The 22,988-nt window shown below is 32.6% G+C and overlaps 1 protein-coding gene across 5 annotated transcripts in view; it reads left to right on the forward strand.

Moving 5' to 3' along the window:
• Positions 1-22,988, forward strand: part of LOC140443479 (ras-GEF domain-containing family member 1B-like) — a 1,395,894-nt gene that overhangs the window by 1,116,236 nt on the left and 256,670 nt on the right. The window contains exon 2 of one of the 5 annotated variants that reach the window (XM_072534787.1): positions 9,436-10,213. The exons of the other annotated variants lie outside the window; for them this stretch is intronic. Coding sequence (XP_072390888.1) covers positions 9,446-10,213 — 768 coding nt within the window. The 5' untranslated portion in view covers positions 9,436-9,445. The remainder of the gene's footprint in view (positions 1-9,435; positions 10,214-22,988) is intronic. 5 annotated transcript variants of the gene reach the window in all.

The raw sequence follows: 22,988 nt of genomic DNA on the forward strand, positions 1-22,988 counted from the left end.
TATATATATGTATATATATATATATATATATATATATATATATATATATATATAGCAATTATCAAGAGGGATTCCTGTTTAGGTTAGGGTTAGGTTACGAGTATCTTGTTCTGTAGAAATACTCGTCAAACGGCACTGAGGTCTCAATCGTTCTACTACTCATTGTCTTACAATGGTCTTACCCTGTGTAGCTGCTTTTATACCCTTAGTATGCGCGGGAACTATCTGGGCGAGATGGACTGGGGCGGGGGGTCGCCATGTTGCTGGCAGTCTTTTAGCGTCATCGAGCTGTTAGGACGTTTTTCAATTTCGATGGATTCACGAATAATTCTCGATTTTAAGGATCGGAAGGTAGCGATGTTTTTTGCTTTTTCGAAATCTATTTTGTGGCCTGTCTGAATCTGATGGGCTGATGGGCTAGGGCTGAAGTAGTATCGGAATGTTTTACAGATATAGAATGTTCGTAAATAAGGTTATGAATTCGTCGGTTTGTCTATCCTATTTATGTACGTGGACAACTGAAACAAGGTATCTCCTATACATCATGGTCTTCATTGGGGATTTGGTCTTTTAAGGAACTGAAGAGATTGGACAGTGAGTAGTGAAGATGGTTTTGATGTTCAGAAGATTAAGAGTTCTACTCATCTTGTCACTGACACCTTTTGTGAGGGAAGTGGCAGATTAAGACTCCGAACTCGAACGAAACCATATCCCTCTTGATAATGGGTCCAAAATGGGGGCCGAAACGTCGAGTTTTAAATTCTCAAGGCGGTTCTTCCCGACAACTTAGTCATTTTCATATATATATATATATATATATATATATATATATATATATATATATATATATATATATATATATATATATATATATAAAATATCTATCGGGAACGACTGAATCGATTTGTCTTATTTTGGTTTTGAAATATTTATTTGAAGTCCTAGGAAGGTCTAATAGGTGAGAAAATATGATGAAATTATAACGAGAATAGTAGAAGCAACGGTTTTATTTTCCCATACAAACAGTTACATTATACCCTTATACAAAATGTTTTTACGACTCTACCTCTACTTTAGTGGTAGTTCATTTAAACATAAAGTGACGTTTAACAAACTTAACGTTTATTTACTTTTTTTTCGTTTTGTTTAAACTCTAGAAAATATGATGAAATTGTGGGAAAAATAGTAAATGAGTTTTATTTTCTCATACAAACAGTTATAATATACTGATCTATATCATATATCATCAGATATCAACTTTGATTACTTGTATATGAAACTCTTTACAAAATGTGATTTTTACTGGAGAGTAAAATATTTTTATTTGTGACGGAATTATTTATGTTTGGAATTAAAAATAATTTTTAAATGTTCAATATTGTTTATTCACAATAAAAAACGATTTTCCAACATTTTCTCTGCAATAAAGTTAAAAATTTAAGTTTGTGCATTAATTCAATAAGTTTATTATTTTGTGTATATTTATCGTATAATTTATTTAGTCGTTGATTTGCGCCAAATGTAGGCAGCTTACAGTAGTTGTTCTAAGCAATGATAAGCATTTCATATAATATCTCCTTAAAACAAGAAATAAAATTCAATATTAACATCTCGAATTCAAAGTGAGGATTCTAAATGAATTACATTATTTATTGAAAATCGAGCAACGCTGTTTTATGACTTAATATTTGTTTATTTAACCTACATTATATATGGTTTAAATAAATTAATTTTGATGGGCGGTAAGTTTTATTTTATTTAATAATTTTTTTATTATACACCAAACAAATGGTGATGGCCCTAAAGCATTTTGTAAATAGTAATCTTTCTGTTTGTAAATACAAATCTATAGACGATTATAGAATTTTAAAAACAAACGTAAAACCTTTGATTTATTGTTTCACGTAGTTTTATTTTGCATGTGTTACTTAGTAATGAATAATTATTGTTGGTTTACAGGCATTTCCAGTATGTCAAAATGTAACTAACTTAGTACCTATACATACTATTTTGATTTTATTATCATTATGCCGTGTGTTATTTTATATATTTTTAATATCATCATCATCATCATATAACGAGGGTCCTACGGCGATTGCCGCTTCCCGCATTTCAGCCTCCATCTTTTCCTATCTCTCCAATCTCCCTCTTCTAAGCCTCTAGATTGCATTGTTTTTGTAATTTCTCTTCTCCAGGAATTTGGTGGCCTTCCCCTTTTCCTTCTTTCTGGCGGAACATACATTAAGGCTTTCTTTGACCACCGCTGCTCCTCCATTCTCATCACGTGACCATACCATTGTAATTGCCTTCCTTGTATTCTATATTGTATATTTTTAATAACATTACGCAAATTTAAAAAAGTTTACTGTATTATTTACACTGTTACTTCAGTTTTCAGTGGTAATTTTTAGATTACTTCTATTGTCATAAAATTCTATAAAGTATTAGAATAAAATAAAAAAACAGGTGTATTTTACTTAGTTAATTTTTATATCTTGATTTTCTCTCTCTCTCTCTCCAATAGCGCTACAGCTCAAATCGAGTCTTGGCCTCCTTAAAACTATGCCTCCATCCTTGCCGGTCGCGGGCCGATCTTCTCCAGGTCTGTTTCTTACAGGTTCTTAACGTGTTTTAAATTTAACGAATTCTGAGATCTGTGCCTCTTTGAACAGTTGGTAAAGTTCATGGTTTTACCTGAATCTCCATACTCCGTTTTTGATAGTAGGTCCAAACATCTTAATTGGGACTTTTCTTTTCGAAGACTTCCAGCTTTTGTTTCGTGTCTTGTGTCATCACCGTCTCGCATCCATAACATAGTATTCGCCTGATAATAGTTTTGTAGACCCTGATTTTCGATCTCCAGTGTGTGTTTTCGAAGCGGAACACAAGGGCGAGTGAAAAGTAAGCTTTGTTTAGCTTTACTTTTTACCCTTTACTACTCTTCTTTGAATTTCTAGTTCTTATCTTGATTTTATTCAATTATTTTTTTAAATTGTTTTAAAGCATATCAATTATCATTTTTTTGTAAAATGCCCCGAAAAATATCAAACCTCAACAATGCATGTAGCCAAGTAGCAATACGTAAACGAATTGCAAGGGCTAATATATCGGGCGAACAAACTACTCAAATAAATGAAGAGACAATGGGGATCGAGGAGAACCGTACACAAGAATCTCATGCACATCGTGACCAACGATGATAGAATATATTAAGAATCAGAGCTGCACGTGAACAGTATATAGCTACATCCAGAACACAAGAACGAGAATTTACAACAGCTCACATTAACATAAGAACAATCGCTCATTTTCTTCAATTTCAATTCAATTTTCAATTGTTCTTCTTGCATTTGAATATGCCCCAGACATTAATTATTCTGCGCATTTGAAAATTGGTATTCGTGCAATAAACAGAGTATGCCAGAATTGTCAGGCAATGGAGTTTCACAATGAAGCACTTGGCATATGTTGAGCATCAGGAAAAGTTGTGTTACCATCTCTTACCACTCCACCAGAACCTTTAAAATTACTTATTACTGGTGATTCAGAAAATTATTAGATGGTAAGCGAAAAGCACATGCAGTACTCAAGCTGCCATTAGATGTTCATAGCAAATCAAATGCAATGTGTAACATTTGGAATGGTTGCAGTGATGCAAACGAGTTTAATTGTTATCTGGGATGAATGTACTATGACTCATAAACATTCACTCGAAGCATTACATAGAAATATGCAAGATTTAAACGGCAACGATAAACTATTCGGTGGTGCTGTTTTACTACTGCCTGGTGACTTCCGACATACATTGCCGGTTATTCCTCTCTTTACATATGCAGATGAGATTAATGAATGTTTAAAACAAGCGTTTTTATGGCGAAATGTCGAAATGGTTCAATTGACCATTAACATAAGAGTCGCAGTGCAAAATGATCTATCGGCGCTAATATTTTCCAAACATTTGCTGGACATTGGAAACAGTAAAATAAAACTGCATCCAAATACACAATGCATCAAACTTCCAGATAATTTTTGCACTTTTGTTGAGACCAAACATGAATTAATTGTAAGTGTCTTCCCGACTATACTGAATAATTACTTAAATCCTAATTGGCTCAGTGAAGTTCAATTTTGACGGCGAAAAATGTTGATGTCGACGAAATTAGCTTCCAGATTCAACATTTACCAGGTGATCTGATATCTTTTAAATACTGATCCTGATAAGCCGTAAATTATTTAACATAATTTTTAAATTGTGTGGATATACCAGGGATATCACTTCACAATCTTCAGTTGAAAATTGGTTCACCAATTATTTTGCTACGCAATTTGAACCCACCCAGAATATGCCAGATTTGGTCATTAAAAGTATTACCGGAAATATTTTTGAAAGTTGAAAACAAGACCAGCAATCCGACATCTTAACTCAGTATGGTGGGATAGACACCTAAATATAAAGACAAAAACACAGATTTATAAAACATTAGTGCGAAGTATTATGACATATGGGGCTGAAAATTGGATCATAAACAAGAAAAACAGCAGTAAGATAGTAGCAACAGAGATGGAATGCCTGCGAAGATGCTGCAGAGTAACAAGAATGGATAGGAGAAGTAATGACGAAATAAAGCAAAGAACGTCAATAGAAACAGACATACTAACATACATAGAACAAAAAAGACTAAAGAGGTATGGACATGTAAGAAGAACTAGTGACAGCAGATGGATAAAGAGAATAACCGAATGGAGCCCCATAGGAAGGAAGAAAAGAGGACGACCCCGAAAATCCTGAAGGAACGAAGTAGACGACGCCATGAGTAAGAGATACCTAAACGATGGAGAATAGGACAACAGAGAGAGATGGAAATGGTTGAGCGAGGGAAGGTAGTGAATACTGTAGAATCCCTGAATATATATATATATATATATATATATGAAAATATTTTCAAAAATATTATTATTGAAGCAATCATTTTGACTGAACGATTTGAAGGAGAAATCGTCCTATTGCCACGTATGTCATTGATACCCTCATATACCACAATATCATTCAAAAGGCTTCAATTCCCTGTTCGATTAGCATTCGCGATGACGAATAGCAAATCCCTTGACAGACAATATCCTTGTCTTTATTTCCAATAATGTCGTTTAATCCTTGAAACGAGTGATGATCTCTGCGAATATGATTCGTTCTACCCGCAGTTAGGGTTGTCGGTATGATTTTGAAAAAAAATGGGATTTTTTTAGAAATTCCGAAAATAGTGTCTCACTTTAAACTCGGATTTTTTCAAAACTAAGCCTTATATACCAGGTAAACTTCCAGAATTTAATGTTTGTATAAAAATGAAGTAAGTTGCAAATGAACAACGAATATTTTCAACTAGGGTGGTTTTGGCGGGATGACTTTGTTATTTGCTGCGTCACAAGAAATCTAAGCGGACTTTATTTTAGTTATAACTTACCTTAATTTTCACACTAATCACTTTTACTAGTGGCCACATTAAAGGCTATTTTAAGATTTTAAAAAAAAAATTTATAAGTTTTCCATGAAAAACTTACCATTTTTAGGTTATTCAACATCATATGTTTGGATTTTTGTATTCGATGAATAAAAGTCTACTTTCGAGCAGCCATAACTTTGTTAATATTAAGTTGACGGTAATGATAAACTAATCTCTAAAAACAAAGTTTTTAAATAAAACTGTTTAAATATATATTTTTTTTACGCAATGTCACGAATAACTCCACAAACATTCAGTCACGAATAACTCCAAAAATTTTTTGTCTTAAAATGCACTATTCTAGCGGTTGCACTTGGTTTTTTTGATAACTTTTCCACCCCCGAGTTGTGATGGTAACCACTCCCATAGGAAAAGCACATATTGCCATATGATTGATTTTGATCTTTGATCTATTTTTTAACTACTTTCACGCAAACCGATGCATATAAAAAAATCTAGAGATTTTCTATAATTTTTTTCGTCATATCCTGGACTAAACCACAGTTTGCTTACAGTAATTGTACCATTTAAAATTGTACATTTATACTCACATGACTCTCAAATATGTTACATTTATTTATTAGGTGTGTGAATCAAATAGGACGAGAAGTATTTATTGATTTTCGAATACATTTCAATGATTGCTTCTTCAATTCTTTCAACTTTGATACTTTCATATAATTTTTTTAATCGTTTAATCGCCATATTCTACTTAAAGGTACAAAGATCAAGATTCCTGAGCCAATGTCGCTTATTTATTTAAAAACTGCGACGTGAGAAGTAGCAAAGTATCAATACCGATACTTTGACCACACGAGTTTTGGTTTTCATATTGTCTTGTAAAATTAGCCAATAAGCAAGAGATTACACAATTCTTGGTAATTATTCATAAAGGAAATTGCATAGTAACCCATTTTAATATATCTATAATTACACTTTATAACAATTGTTCAATGTTGAAGTAGATTTTTATATAAGCAAGATATGCATCTTTTAGCGTGTTTACCTTTCATTTTCATTGGTTTTTAGTTACCCATTTTAAAAAAGCTATAAAGTATATTGCAACATTTACTTACTTTTCAAACGATAATGGGCATTTTCGTGTTCTTTCTTTTTCGATGAATAATTATTTCGTTTCTTTTTTCTTTTGTATATATATATATTCATTCCATCTTCGAACTATTCCCTCCATTACCGTCTTGGTCTACCTCGTTTTCTTCTAGTGGGCGGAGTCCATTTTTCTATTTTTTTTGGCCATCTATATTCATGCATTCTATGCAGCTGTCCATACTAGTTTAGTATTTTGGCTTCGATAGTATATATTATGTCTAGGTCAATTTCCATTTCTTTCCTAATGTGTACGTTCCTCACCCTATCAAGTCTAGTGTGCCGGCAATCGTCTGTAATAGTCCATTTCCATGGCCTTAATTTTTGATTTGTCCTTGATTGATTTCCCAAGTTCGGCGTCGTACAATCCAATACTTTCTATTATTGTTTTATAAGTTCTTCTTTTATTTTTTTTTTGTTATTTTATTATTTCACAATAGTCCGTGTAGCTGTCTAATAGCTGATCTTGCTTGGCCAATCCTAAAATGTATTACTTCGTTATTCCCTGCTTTTGATGTTATTTTAACTCCCAAGTTTTTGAAGGTTTCAGTTGATTTTATAGTTCCCATCTCAATTTGTAGGCTTTCTGGTTTTTCCCCTGTAGGTTAATACTCGGTTTGTTGTATAATAATTGTAAGGCCCCACTTGGTGTACTCCTCTTGTAGTTTTCTAAGCATATAGTCTATATCACTCTCGTCTTCAACTAGAATCGCTTGGTCGTCAGCGAAGTGTATCGTGCACAATCTCTCGTCTTCGATTAGAATTGGAAATGGTCTTCTTCATACCGAGAGCGCATAATTCAGATATATTTTGAAGAGTGTAGGTGCTATGCATCAGCCTTGCTTTGGACCCTTGCTAATGGAATTTTTCTAGTTAATTTGTTTCCAGTGTTAATGTTTACCATCATATTTTTCTAAAGCTGTTGTACTGCTTTTATATTTTTTTATTTATTCCTTGTTTTTTCATTACTACCCAGAGCACTGAAAGTGTTACACTATCGTATGCCTTTGTCAGATCTTTAAAGACTACATGAGTTAAAAGGTTATGGGCTAATCTTTTCTCAATAACCTGCTTTAGAGAAAATATTCTGTCTATACAGGATCTTCTAACACGAAAGCCATTTTGTTGTTCTACGTCTGTCATCTCTTTTTCAATTTTATTTTTTAATATTTTTCCATAGAGTCTTGAAAGTGAATTTATAACACTTAGCCCCCTACAGTTTGAACAATTCTTGCTATCTCCTTTTTTGTAGATGTTGTTAATATGTGCGTTTGTCCACTCCTGTGGTAAGTCATGTCCTTTATAGAATAAGATGAAAACATACGCTAGTAATTCCCGCAATACTCGTGGGCTGTGTTTTAGTAATTCGTTCAGTATACCTTGTGGTCCACAAGCTTTTTGATTTTTTGGATTTCGTATTGCATCTTCGACTTCCTGTACAATTATTTCATCGTCTTCATCGTATTCCACTTCATATGTTGTTCTAATGGTGTTCGTGAATTGTGGTCTTGTTTCAGTCAAAAGTTATGAGTAATGTTCGGTCCAAAATCTTTCTTCTATTAAATCTATTTTACTCACTTCTTTTCTGTTTGTTGTTCTGTATCTTTTTTCTTGCATATTTTTTACCACAATTTTCGTAGATATTAACAAGGTATTGGTACCGCTATAATACGTAACATATTCTTGAGAATATCTTGGACACAATCTTTAGCGGGCTAATATACGGTTAAAGGATCAATTTCGAGAATTACGCATCGGAGCCCACGCACTAAATCGAAGGAATATGAGTTAATAGATAAACGGATGATTGAGGGCATAACACCTAACCTAACCTAAACTAACCTTTTTTTCGTCACTAAGTGGGGAATCTGCAAGCAGACCCTGGAGGTAAACATTTCCGACAGTGATGGCTTCCTAAACAAACAAAACTCCATAATCTTTGACCTGTTTGAACATACTGATATATTGGACTAAACTTTTGAAGTAATAAATAGTGGTGTTGACGACAAGTTAAAACTATTGAGATTGAGATGGAAAATCATATTACAGTGTAGCAAGAGAGTACAGGGACGTAAAATAAACGGGTTTTATATTTTCACTCTTTATTTGCCACCTTAGCATGTTATTATATCCATCAGAAGAAGAAATTAAAACTAAACAATTTTAAAAAATATCAACTTATTTAAAGAAACCAGTAGATTGATTAATTCAAGGGATTGGAAAAGAAACGTTGAATTTTTAAGTCTATACCGCTGTTTTAACACTACTCCAGATTTTAGCACTCCTTATTATTAAATTTATTTAATTTCAGTGCAAAACTAGTTCTTTATATAATTAAACGATTTTTAAATTATGATGAATAGATAACAAATTAATATATTTGTTTATTGTTTTTTTATCTTGTGATTTCCCTTTGATTATATAAAGTTTTCTTATGAAAATACTAACGTATACTTTATAACGATTAAAAAAATTATTAAAATAAGTTATTGCTGTTAAACGATAACGTTGAAAACTTCCGAGGTCTCTGATTATTATTTATTATGTCCGTAAGATTTATCTTTTATACTAGCATTGTATTGTGTAGAAATATAAGTTATTAGGTTATCAGCATTATGCGATTAGTGTTGTGTTATTCATTCTACAAATAAATCTTTAAGGTTAAAGGTAGAAGTTTTGCAAAAACTCTCAAAGCTCCAGTACGAATTTTGCTGATACTCTCCCGTAACGTACAATCAATATAAAAAAACCATATTGTCGTGACTTGCTTTTTCTCTACTAGTAATTATACTACATGTTGTTTATTTTGGTTAACCCGTAATTATTTCAGTTCTCCAGAGATGGACGACCCAGAGATACAGGAGACCGTAGAAGCTATTCTCGGCCCAGGAGCTAAAGTGGTAGATTGTGAAAAAAAGTCATCGATCAAGGAAGAAGAAGTTTTATATATCAATGGTATTCCAGTTACGTTAGAAGGTAGAGATGGGTTGGCTATTAAGCAAGCTTTAGTAACAGGACAAGTTCCGCCATGTGATCTCTTAAACACGTTATTGATAAAAACCGGAATCCTAAAAGCTCCCGTAAAACTAGACACATCCTTAAGTGTTAAATCGACAACGGTTACAAAGGAAGAGGTCAAAGTTTCTCGAGCTGGACGACTGGTCGACGAAAGAAGCAGAGAAACAAAAGAATCCAATTACTACTCGAGTGCCCTCACGGAAATATTCGAACCGATCAAAGTCATTCCAACCACAGAACTTTTGAACGGCGAATATACAAATGTGCAGTATGCTGAAAACCACGCGAAGCATTACGACAATAATGGTTATGAAACTGGCAGTGATAGAAAGTTCGGTTCATGTTCAAGCGCATCCAGTTACGAGTCCGAAGAACGGGTACCGACTTCATACCATCCAAAACAGTGCCTCAGCAAGGATTCCGGACATTTGAGCAGTTCTATGTCGACTACTAAAGTCGATTTTACACAAAGTTCGATTGACTCATTGAGTTCTTTGGACGAAACTGATTTTTTGACTGACCAGTTTAAAAAGTGCGTTTTCAATAGGAGTAATGGATATTGTAGGAATGCTTACACGGAGAGCATATTAGTGAGTAACGATTTATTTAATATTTAAATATTCTACCATATACATTTATTCATAAAAAAGAAAATAAAAACTTGTCCCACATTATTTGTGAAAAGTTACTACCGCTTATATATATATATATATATATATATATATATATATATATATATATATATATATATATATATATATATATATATGTTTGTTTTGAGGTTTCCGCGGGAGCTATATGTGCTGTCACTATTTTTCCGGGTTTGACTCCGCGTTGTAAAATGCTGGTTTTCTTGAAAACCATTGTTTTGGCGACGTTTCGGCAAGGTCTCACTTGCCATTCTCAAGCCTGGTGGATCTACTTCTCGTCGTTACTCGATTAGTACTAATCGAGTAAATTAGTACTATATATATATATATATATATATATATATATATATATATATATATATATATATATATATATATATATATTGTTCTAAAGCTGTTTTCTTGTGGCATTTTAAAGTAATTAATATTTAAGTGGGAATAAGCCACAATTAAAGGTTAAAGTACGTTTATTGACGTTTCAATTTCCACTTCGGAAATCGTTCTCAAAATACAAACATTAGTAAATTGAACAAATTTTGTTTTTTTGTTACTTGGTGAAAAATTCTTCTAATAATTTAATTTTATCTGACTCATTTATATTGACAATTCAGACATACATTATACATTTTAAAGTATAGGACTTTGAAATGATATTGCCAATATTGTTGAGTTACGCTCCTGGGACGACTTTACTTTTAAGATAGTTCATTCGATTACATGAAATCAACTGTAACTTGAGAATATCTGTCAGAAAAAAATCATAGCATGTAATTCGTTTTTAAAAAGACAAACACATGTCATGATGACAGTAAAATTCTCCTGTTAGTGATTCCATAGTAAATTATGAGGGAAAACCAGGAAAAAAACCTCATAATACTATCCCGACATGGTAATTATTTGGTCGTGCATTCAGTTTACCTTCAATACACACCAAATTCTGATTTTATATGTTTGTTATTTAAAAAACATAATTGATGTATCCTCTATATGTTACTGACTTACTAATACTGGTATTTTCCTTTTAATAACATCCTCTTTCAATATGGGTAACCAGATCCTATTACATTCTGGCGAGGAATTTACGACACAATTGGTCTCATTTACCATAATTAGAGCCGCTTCTTTGATTTTTTTCTTTTTACCATCCGTTTCTTTTAGGACTATATTTTAATCATTCCATTGAACCCTATGTTCATTATCCCATGCGTGTTTACATATTTGAGATCTATCAAATTCTCTATTTTTAATATAAGATTGATGTTCACTTATTCTAACATTGAATGGCCTTGATGTTTCACCTAAATAAAACTGATCGCATTCACAAGGTGTTTTATAAATGCAATTCTTTCTCCTTTCTTGTTCATTGTTAGGTTTGGTTTTAGACAAAATAGATCTCAACGTGTTTGTTGTGTTAAATGTTGTTGAAATGTTGAATTTATTTCCTATCCTTTTAAGTTTTTCTGATAATCCTTTTATGTATGGTATTGTAATTTTCCTCGTATTATTCCTTGTGTATGCTGTAGGATCTCGTTCTAAGTTGTTCTGCTTTATTCGGTCTATTGTTGAAAATTCCTTATTTATAAACGATAAATTATAATCATTTTTTAATAAAACAGATGTTAACAAATGTTTTTCCTCCAAGAACGAATTATCGTTAGAACAAGTAATTCTGGCTCTATCGTATAAGGATTTAATCATTCACTTTTTAATATTAATATTGTGATTTGATTTGAAATTTAAATATCTGTTGGTGTGTGTTGGTTTTCTATACACCTGAGTCTCATATCCAGTATCGTTCTTAGAGATTAAAGCATCCAGGAAATGTAGTGTATTATTATATTCCTTTTCCATGGTAAATGTTATTGTCTCTTCTTAATCGTGTATATCATTTAGGAATGTGTCCAACAACTCTGATCCATGGGGCCATATTGAGAATACATCATCTACATATCTCCACCATACTGTGTGTTTTAAATTTTGTTTAGAAATAATATTTGTTTCAAAATCTTCCATAAATATATCGGCTGATAATGAAAGTAAAGTAGAGCCCATTTCTAGACCAAAATTTTGTTTATAGAATTCATTATTTAGTTGAAAATATGTATTGTCAGTACATAACGTTAATAACTTAATTATAGCTGATACGTTTAGTTTTGTTCTAGTTGCCAATGTATCATCACTCTCCAATTTTTCTTGAGTATATTTAAAGTCTTATCTAATGGCACATTCGTAAATAAACTATTTATGTCAAAACTTACCAAAGTATTATTTGAATTAAATTTAATATTTGATAATTTATTTAAAAAATGTGTATTTTTTATAAATGTGTCATTTTTATTTGCAAATGGTTTTATAATATTTAATAAAAATTTTGATAGTTCACTACAAGGAGAATTCATGGTACTACAAATGGGTCTAAGTGGTATATTCGTTTGAGAACTTTCGGTACTCCATAAAAATGAGGGGTCTTACTGTAATGAGGTGTAATTAATCTTCTCTGATAACTTGTTAAACAATCTTTGAACTTGAATAAAGTTCTATATATTCTGTTTTCCAAAGGCTTTGTTGGATTTGTTAATTTTGTATAAGATAATTTTGTATATGCAGAATGTAGTAGGATCTGGTTACCCATATTGAAAGAGGAAGTTATTAAAAGGAAAATACCAGTATTAGTAAGTCAGTAACATATCGAGGATAGATCATTTATATTTTTTAAATAACAAACATATAAAATTAGAATTTTGTGTGTATTAAAGGTAAACTGAATGCACGACCAAATACTTACCATGTCAGGATAATATTATGAGGTTTTTTTCCTGGGTTTCCCCCATAATTTACTATGGAATCACTAACAGGAGAATTTTACTGTCATCATGATATGTGTTTGTCTTTTTAAATACGAATTACATGCTATGATTTCTTTCTGACAGATATTTTCAAGTTACAGTTGATTTCATTTAATCGAATGAACTATCGTATAAGTAAAGTCGTCCCAGGAGCGCAACTCAACAATATTGGCAATATAATTTTAAAGTAGTCTACTTTAAAATGTATAACGTATGTCTGAATTGTCAATATAAATGAGTCAGATAAAATTAAATTATTAAAAGAATTTTTCACCAAGTAACAAAAAAACAAAATTTGATTAATTTACTAATGTTTGTATTTTGAGAACGAATTCCGAAGTGGAAATTGAAACATCAATAAACGTACTTTATCCTTTAATTGTGGCTTATTCCCATTTAAATATTAATTATTATATGTATATATATAATATATATATATATATATATATAAAATATATATTATATATATATATATATAATATATATATAATATATATATATATATATATATATATATATATATAATATATATATAATATATATATATATAATATATATATATATATATATATATATAATATATATATAATATATATATATATATATATATATATATATATATATATATATATATATATATATATATATATATATAAACTCCTGGACAAAATTAACGCACCACTTTAATTAATCTAAATATTTACAATATGAACACAAAATAGAACTAAGTTACATTGAAATAATAATAAACACCTACAAATACAACATGACTTAAATGAGTCCATCATGGCCTTAATTTGCCTTATTGTTTCTTTAAAAATTTGTTTTTGCCGGAAATGCGTAAATAAGCTAGCATAACTCAAAATTACAAAAAGAAAAAAAATAGTAAAGTAACACCATAAAATGCACCTGGATCTACACTACTATCGTGTAGGCCCTCCTCTACTTCTTATGACTGCATTTATGCGTCGAGGCATGCTTGATATCAAATGTTCAACAAAAGCTTGCAGAATATTCTTCCATTCTTCAATAACGGCCACAATGAGTTGGTTATGATTGGCAATAGGGGGTCTACGACTTCGAATCTTTTTTTTGAGATAGTCCCATAGATGCCCTACAGGATTCATGTCCGGACTGTTAGGTTGTCTAAGTAATAATGGGCATTCATAGACCTCGTACGTATGGGGACCAACTCCGTACGAGCTTCAAAGCAAATTCCCCCCCAAAACATTTTAGAGCCACCACCAAAAGGTACTTGAGATATTGCAGCTGGCAAACCTTTCTCCTCGCCTTCGCCAGACACGCTCACGACCATCTGGAGCTTTTAGGCTTACTCTAGTCTCATCGGAGAAAAGAACTCGTTCCCAATCATCGATGGTCCAATTTTGATGCAATCTTGGAAAATTCAATCTCTGAACCCTGTGTTCTCTGGTAAGCAAGGGTTTTTTGGCCGGTTTCCTGTTGCTCAATTCTGCTTCATGTAAACGTCTTCTAACTGTTTGAGATGATATCTCGACATTTCGAACATCTGCTAGTTCATTTTTTAGCAAATTGCTGGTGACTCTCCTACCTCTGAGAGCACGTTGTCTCAAAAAACGATCATCAATTTGATTAGTGCAACGTTTTCGCCCTTGCCCTGGTCTTCGATGGTACGACCCTGTTTCATTATATCGCCTCACCTTGCGACTGATGCTGGAATTATGTCTTCCTAACAAACCTGCAACGTATCGCATTGAATATCTTTCATCTAGGAGAGTCGATGCTCGCACTGCCTCCACCATTGACAAATTTCTTTGGCGGTTCATTTTTTTATTTGATTTTTATGCAAATGAACTTCCAAACATGCATATGATGAAAAATATCACAATAAAAAGCTTGTTTGTCACAAGCACTTTGCTTTAATCGGCACTTTTAATGAAAAATTTAACTCACTTTTAGTCTAAAACGAAGTTTAATACAAATTATTGGTAAAACAAGACTATTATTAGCTTACATATCAACTGTCACTGTCAAACAAGGTCCATAGGCAACTTGTCGTACAGTAAATGATCAATAAATAAAAATTATTGAGAAAAATATGAGTGGTGCGTTAATTTTGTCCAGGAGTTTATATTATTGCGATCTACTTTGACTCTATTGATGTTTATAGATGTAATCTACTTCAATTACTTAATCAATTAATTATTTCATTAATTAATTAAATCAAAACATAAACAAAATATAAATCTCAGGGATGTCACTACTTCCTTTTGTGGCTTCAAATATTTCTCAGTGGTTTCCTTATAGGGATAGATAAAAGAGAATCAAAATAATACACATATGGATTTCAATTGGAAATTATAAAAATCGTTTATTTTATCAAAACGGAAATCGATATTCAATATTACAAATTTTATTTATTCTCCTATCTTTATTATTTCATATAAACATTAAAAAAAAGAATCTTATTTCTCTTTGTCTCCAAAATTTTTTAAATCAATACCTGTGAATCTCTCTACTTCTGCTTTACAGAATGTTCTCGATGTTCAATTTTCTTGATATATAAAATATGGTATTTAACACGAATACATTCATATCATATCAGAAAACGACTAACCTTTGCTGATGATTCTACCATGTCTTCACTCCTAACACGTTTCCTTACTTGCTGGTGTTGCGATCCAAAGGAAAACTCGTTCACGTTTTCCCAGAATGTCTCTGCTCCTCTGCTAAATTTTGTTCTCCTTTCCTTTTACTGCTTCGTACCGTACTCGTTCCGGCTTTCTCCTGATGCAATCTTTTAACTTTTTGAAGCACTTAACACAATAATGGATACTTTAGACTCAAGGATTTATATCATCTCTCGACTTGTCTATTACTCGTTCCACGATTTGTTTGATGATGCTTGTAACTTTTCAAACACAAACCGGCCTTTTCCTTTTTTAGTACACTGCACTCCAAACTGGCCTTCTCCTTTCGATCGAACAAAACACACTGCCACACTCTCCCCATTCATTCTTCGACTTCCAAATCGTTCCCCCACAATTAATTTTCCATTCAATCAAAACCAACTTTCAATCATGTTGAATTATTTACCCAAAACTACCTCCCTCCTTAATCTAAACAAATTTTCAAATTTACGTATCTTTTTGTCTTTATGGAGTTCCAAGAAAGAAATAAAATTCCGTATCCTTATACAAATAATCAAATTCTTATCTAATTTTGAGAATCTTAATACAAAGGTAGATTTAAACTATACTATGTACCGTACGGGCTAATGAGTTTCCTATCCGCATATCTCGAAAACTTAATTGTCTTTAATTGTTTACTTGAAATACATTGGTCATGGGGCTAGTAAACAATTTTGCGAAACACTCTCTTAAAACTAAATAGCTATCATTCCTTTTAACAAATTGGTCATATACAGGGCGTTAAAAATTTATATGCTCGTGGTTGAGAAACATGAAATTTTTTATTTTAATTGAAATTTTAAATAGGAATATAGTTTTTTATTAGGAATATAATAAATCCCCGCCTTTGCATTCGATAAAAATTATCCGCATCTCCAACTCATTTTTCTCGAGGCAAACCAATCTCCCTGTATGTTGCCTTCTCTTAATCTATGTCTTACCTATACCCTAGCTTACTATCTACTTTATGCAGTTCCGTCTTTTATTCGTGATATTTGTACACATCGTAAATATTGTAAATTCCTCGGATCTTTTCCGAGTCCATATATCTCAACGCATAACTCTTTATCCCATCTTCATTATTCACGATGTATGGGCCTTCGAAAACAGCCATTAACTTTGCGCAAAAGCCACCAGGCAGATTTGATACTCGTAATGCCCTCACAAGTACTTTTTCATCCCTTTGGAAAGTCACTGGTCTTCGTTTTCTATTACGATCCTGTCTTTGGATGTACTTCTCATTGCTTCGCCGCAATATTTTCTGTACTATTTCAATTACCTGTTGATATTCTTTTGGCTCTGTGTCTTCCCATGGCCTTATCGGCATTACACCCTTCATGATGTATTCCGAAGTCTCTTTAGTTACTGTACTCGGAATGGTATTTAGATACATTTCTATTTCCGTCATTTTCCTGTCCCATCGTCGATGTTGACCATCCGTTGTAATGCGAAGAAATGTCGTCACTTCCTGTATAAATCGCTCCGAAGGATTACTTTGGGGATGCCTGATGCTGACAAAATTTGTCTCTATTCCCCGTTCTCGGAGTTGTCCCTTGAACCGATCATTCCGGAAATCCGTTGCATTGTCTAGTAGAATCTTTCTTGGTGTTCCTACTGTGGCTATAAAATTGTCGATTTTTCTTAATATTTCTTCTCCCTTTGTGGTGCGGCAACTGTATAATTTTACGTATTTTAAAAACACATCCACCATCACCAGAATATATTTGTTTCTTTGAGTGGTCATAATTAGATCGCTTAACATATCTATTGCTACAATGTCCAATTTGTTCCGGGATACAATATTTTTTGCAATATTTTCATTTTTGAAATTCCTACTGCACGTCTGGGTAATTTCCTTTTCAATGCGGTAATCTTGTCGGCTGATGTAATTTTCCCTAAAAACGAGCCACACATTTCTGCTACCGATATGTCCATTGTCCTCATGTAATTTCTTTATGATTCTTTCTGCCAGTGTCTGTGTCACTAAATATAGTTCCTTTCCGTCTATTCTCTTAAAAAATATGTCATTTTCTATCTCCGCTCTTCTTTTTTCTCTTTCTTCTAAGTCTTCCTGGTTTATCCTTATCTCATTTAACGAAAATACACCTTCTTCTTGTGTTAATATGTTTAGTCCCACATGTAAAGTAATTGCTTCCTTTTTTCCCGTGTTAGAGCGTCAGCTATGATGTTGTCTTTTCCTTTGATATACCGGAATTCAAAATCATACTCCTGTAATAATAGAATGCCTCTATGTATTCGATTATTCACCAATCGATTCTTCATGATATGTACCAAAGCTGCATAATCCGTCTCGATTGTGAATAGGTAAAACCTCAATTTGTTTACGCAAAATATTACACTGGCAAAAAATTCTGTTACACTATATTTTCTCTCATGTGTTTTAGTCACTCGAGATATAAAACATTTCGGCACTTCTTGGTCGTTTTGTATTTGTGACAAAACTCATACAAATTTTTGTATCGACGCATCAGTTCGGAGTATAGAAGGTAAATTATAAATGGGGTGATATATTTTCGTTCCTTTTGCGAATTCTTGTTTTAATATTTTGAAAGCTTCCTCCTGTTCTTCTTTCCGATTCCATTTTATCCCTTTCTTCAGCAATTTTATTAGAGGAATTTCCTTTTGACTTAAATCGGGAATTAGCTTTTTAAAATAATTGATCGTGCCAAAAAAACCTCTCAATGTTTTCAAATTTGTTGGCCTTGGGTATTCATCTATGAGCTTGACTCTGTCTTCGGCTAAGCTTACTGTGTTGGTGTCCAATTTAAAATCCAAATAAATTACTTCTTTTTAAAAAAAGTGACATTTTTCAATGTTTAATTTTAATCCCGCGGTGTCCAATTCCTCAATAATTATATTTATCTGTTCTAAATGACTCTGTATATATTGTGAAAAAATTAGTAAATCATCGATGTAATGAACTATGAAATCTTCATGGCGATTTAAAATGGTATGTAGAGCTCGTACGAGTGCTGCACAAGCGCTCTGCAATCCAAATGGCACTACCTTAAACCGGTAGACAGTACCATCAATTGAGAAAGCGGTATAGTTCCTACACTTTTCAGCTAAAGGTATCAACCAAAAACTATGCTTTAAATCAATTTTAGAAAATATGTGTGACCCCGTAATTCTTCTCTTCCAACAATGTCCTCGATGTTTAGAGGTGATTCGTATTGTGATACAGTGTGCTGGTTAATATTCCTGGCATCTAAACATAATCTCAATTCTCCATTGCTTTTCTTTACTATCACAATTGGCTTAACATACGGTGAGTCAATCTTTCGATGATTTGATGTTCAAACTTTTTATTAATTTCTTCTTTCACCTCTTGTCGATACTTATATGGAATCGGGTACGTCTTCGATCGAAAATTTCCCAAGTTTTTAACCTCAAATTAATGTTCGTACTTTTTAGATACTCTGTTTTCCTCATTTATTAAAGTTTCATAGTCTGTTAACATCAAACGAAATTCATTTTCTTTTCCTTCTCCACATATCAATTTTCTGTCTTTTTCCTCAGATTTTTCACACATGTTCGCCGTGCATTCTGCATCCTCATTTTCATATACCTCCTCTTCAAATACCACTGTTTCAATTATGTCCTTTTCGTTTTCATTTGATAACTTTATTTTTTCATCCTCTTTTGGGCTCATCTCTTCTGTTGAGGAATCCCAAACTTCATTTTGTTTTGTTGTTAATATTCTTTCTTCTTCTTCCCCTAAGCTCATCTCTTCTTTTAAGGAATCTCAGGTTAACTCCTTTTATCTTTGTCTGACTTTTTCTTCTTTTTCTTCTTTGTCCTTGCTTCGTTCCAAATTCATTTCCACTGTTTGTTCTCTATCTGATTCGTCCGTATTTTGTTTCTCATGTTCCTTGTTCTGTTCTTCTTCTTTTTCTTCTGTTAGTTTCATCGTATTGTTTTTGAAATCTATCACTACATGTTTTTCTGCCAATTCGTCAACTCCTACAATCATGTCATGTGACATGTTAGGCATTATTACACATTGTAGTGCATATAAACTCTTACCCAATCGTACCATTACTCGTATGCCTTCATTTATCGTTGCCAATGTTCGTTTATTTGCGCCCACTAAATTCACCCTCGGTATTTTGTAAATTAAATTTGTTAAATTAACTTCTATTAATTTTCTATTGACCAGTGTTATTTACGAGACAGTGTCTATCATAATTTTAATTGGTTTCTCGTTGATAAAACTATCCACAAATTTTAATGTAACTCCATTTCTCTTTTCATTGTTTCCTGCCAATTTAATAAACTCCCTGGGGTGACAAAAGATTCCTGTTTGTTTTTTTGTTTTTAGTGAGCGCCTTCGTGAAAACACGCCTGTTGTTCTTCTGTGCTTTTTCGACCGTCTCTTTGTCTCTCATCTTCATATTCCTCTATTTGAGTATTATTTATTTCTCTTCTGTTTTCTTTTGATCTATCAGCCCAGTATCGGTTTCCGCGAGGTTCCTGTTCATTTCGTCGATTATTATATCTGCTTTCTTGATATGTGCGGTTGTTGTTTCTGTTCTGATTTTTTCGATACCTGTCCTCGCTCAATTGCCTATGTCTGAGGTCATAGTTTTCTCTTCCGTTTTGTCTCCTTTCGTCTTCCCTCCTTGGCATAAATTCTCGTTTTGTATAGTCCCTCCTAAATTTTTGTCCTCTATCTCTGTATTCTTGAGTTTCTCGGTGTCTGTAGTTTTCTTGCGATCTTCTTGCGATCTTCTTTCATGCATACGTTATTCTCTTATTTGTAGAAATTGGCATAAGCTATCGATGTCTTTGTAGTTTTGTAGATTGATGTGATCTTCAAGTGTCTCTTCAAAATATCTTGCAATCAGCTCTACTAATTGTTCGAATGAATAATTGTATTGCAGATGTTTCGCGTTGTTGTAGACTTGTAGTGCGTACATTTTCTCTGAGATACCCATCCTCCCATTGTACTTCCCATTTTGCAATTCCTTGTTTACTTGTAATTGTTGGATTTTTCCCCAGAAATAACTCAAAAATTTGCGTTCAAATTTGTACCAACTATCAAACTCTTCCTCTTTGCTGTCAAACCATAGACTTGCCTCGTCTTTGAGATGGTTTTTAATCGTTTCTTTCATCATCCTTCCTTCCATCATTCCTTCATCAGCTGTCATCTCCTCGTGATAGTCTTTTGTGCTTTTGGACTGAAATTCCAACAAACCATGCTTAACAAATCCTTTTTCACTGCCAATGTGAGAAATTATTAATCTACTGCCTTTACCAGAAGGTGGGGAGATACCAGTAGACCAACCTTCCATAAAGGCTTGCCTGGAGCTTAATATATTTTTATCTGACCAAACTTTTTTTAGAGTATGACCTGAGTTTACCCACGTTTCATCCTGGTAGAAGATGGGCCTTCCTTCAGCCTGGAATTTTCGTATGGATCTTAGATAATTTCTTCTCCAACATATTATCTCCTCCCGGTCAATCAAAAGTGATTTTCGGTCTGATTTCTCCCACCGAAAATTTAATTCTTTTAAAACTTGCCACAATTTAGTTCGTCCGATATGAGGCAAATCCGGGTCGTCTCTACTTCTTGTAAAATTTTGTTTAGGTTTGGAATTTCTTTTTTGAAAAAAAATCCATGAATTTTCCTTCGAATACCATTTTTGGCAAATTCATCAATTTCAATAGGCTTTTTCCCTCTCTTTAAGTGTTCGTTTGTGTTTGGGTTTTTTTCCTGTTATTTTCTTCTATTGTCTGTTTCATGTCACGCTGATTTTCAACCATTTTTATGTTATTTTCATCCATTTGCTTTGATGTTTCATTTATTGTTTGTGTTTGTATTTGCATTAGCTGTAATAATTTATCTATTCCTGATAATTCCTTTTTTTCGGTCTGCATGGTTGTTGTTCCTAAGTTTTTTGTTCTGAATGTTCTTGTTTTTTGTTTTCTTTGCTTCTGCTTCTTGTGATCGACATATTTTTAGACTTTTATCCCCGCCAAATATGAAATTCGACTAGTATGTTGCAAAGACGAAACTTTTCTCACCCAAATGTAATAAATTGTCAATAAAATATATCAAATGTAAATATCAATCAAATAAAAAGAATTATGGGAAATTTGTAACTAAAGAGATCTAAAATTTTATGTCATCAAATGCAAATATCTCACTTTCAACCACGGGCCGATAAATTTTCAATTACCGGTTTTTTTTTCTATCCTTTCAAATTTGCCACTAGAAATACTTTTCAATTTTCAATGCCTTTACACGTTGGGGGCCATGTTATTACCTACTTTGATTCTATTGATGTTTATAGATGTAATCTACTTCAATTACTTAATCAATTAATTATTTCATTAATTAATTATATCAAAACATAAACAAAATATAAATCTCAGGGATGAATGATCCTATCATTACTTACTTTTGTGGCTTCAAATATTTCTCAGTGGTTTCCTTATAGGGATAGATAAAAGAGAATCAAAATAATACACATATGGATTTCAATTAGAAATTAAAAAAATTGTTTATTTTATCAAAACGGAAATCGATATTTAATATTACAAATTTTATTTATTCTCCTATCTTTATTATTTCATATAAACATTAAAAAAAAATCTTATTTCTCTTTGTCTCAAAAATTTTTTAAATCAATAACTGTGAAAATCTCTACTTCTGCTTTACAGAATGTTCTCGATGTTCAATTTTCTTGATATATAAAATGTGGTATTTAACACGAACAACAATACATTCATATCATAACAGAAAACGACTAACCCTTGCTGATGATTCTACCATGTCTTCACCCCTAACACGTTTCCTTACTTGCTGGTGTTGCGATCAAAGGAAAACTCGTCCACGTTTTCCCAGAATGTCTCTGCTCCTCTGCTAAATTTTGTTCTCCTTCCCTTTTACTGCTTCGTACCGTACTCGTTCCGGCTTTCTCCTGATGCGATCTTTTAACTTTTTGAAGCACTTATCACAATAATGAATACTTTAGACTCAAGGATTTATATCATCTCTCGACTTGGCCTTTTCCTTTTTTAGTACACTGCACTTAAAACTGAAATTCTCCTTTCGATCGAACAAAACACACTGCCAAACTCTCCCCATTCATTCTTCGACTTCCAAATCGTTCCCTCTCAATTAATTTTCCATCCAATCAAAACCAACTTTCAATCATGTTGCATTATTTACCC

This window comes from Diabrotica undecimpunctata, chromosome 6 (assembly GCF_040954645.1).
Source record: "Diabrotica undecimpunctata isolate CICGRU chromosome 6, icDiaUnde3, whole genome shotgun sequence".
In the NCBI taxonomy this organism is placed as follows: domain Eukaryota; kingdom Metazoa; phylum Arthropoda; class Insecta; order Coleoptera; family Chrysomelidae; genus Diabrotica; species Diabrotica undecimpunctata.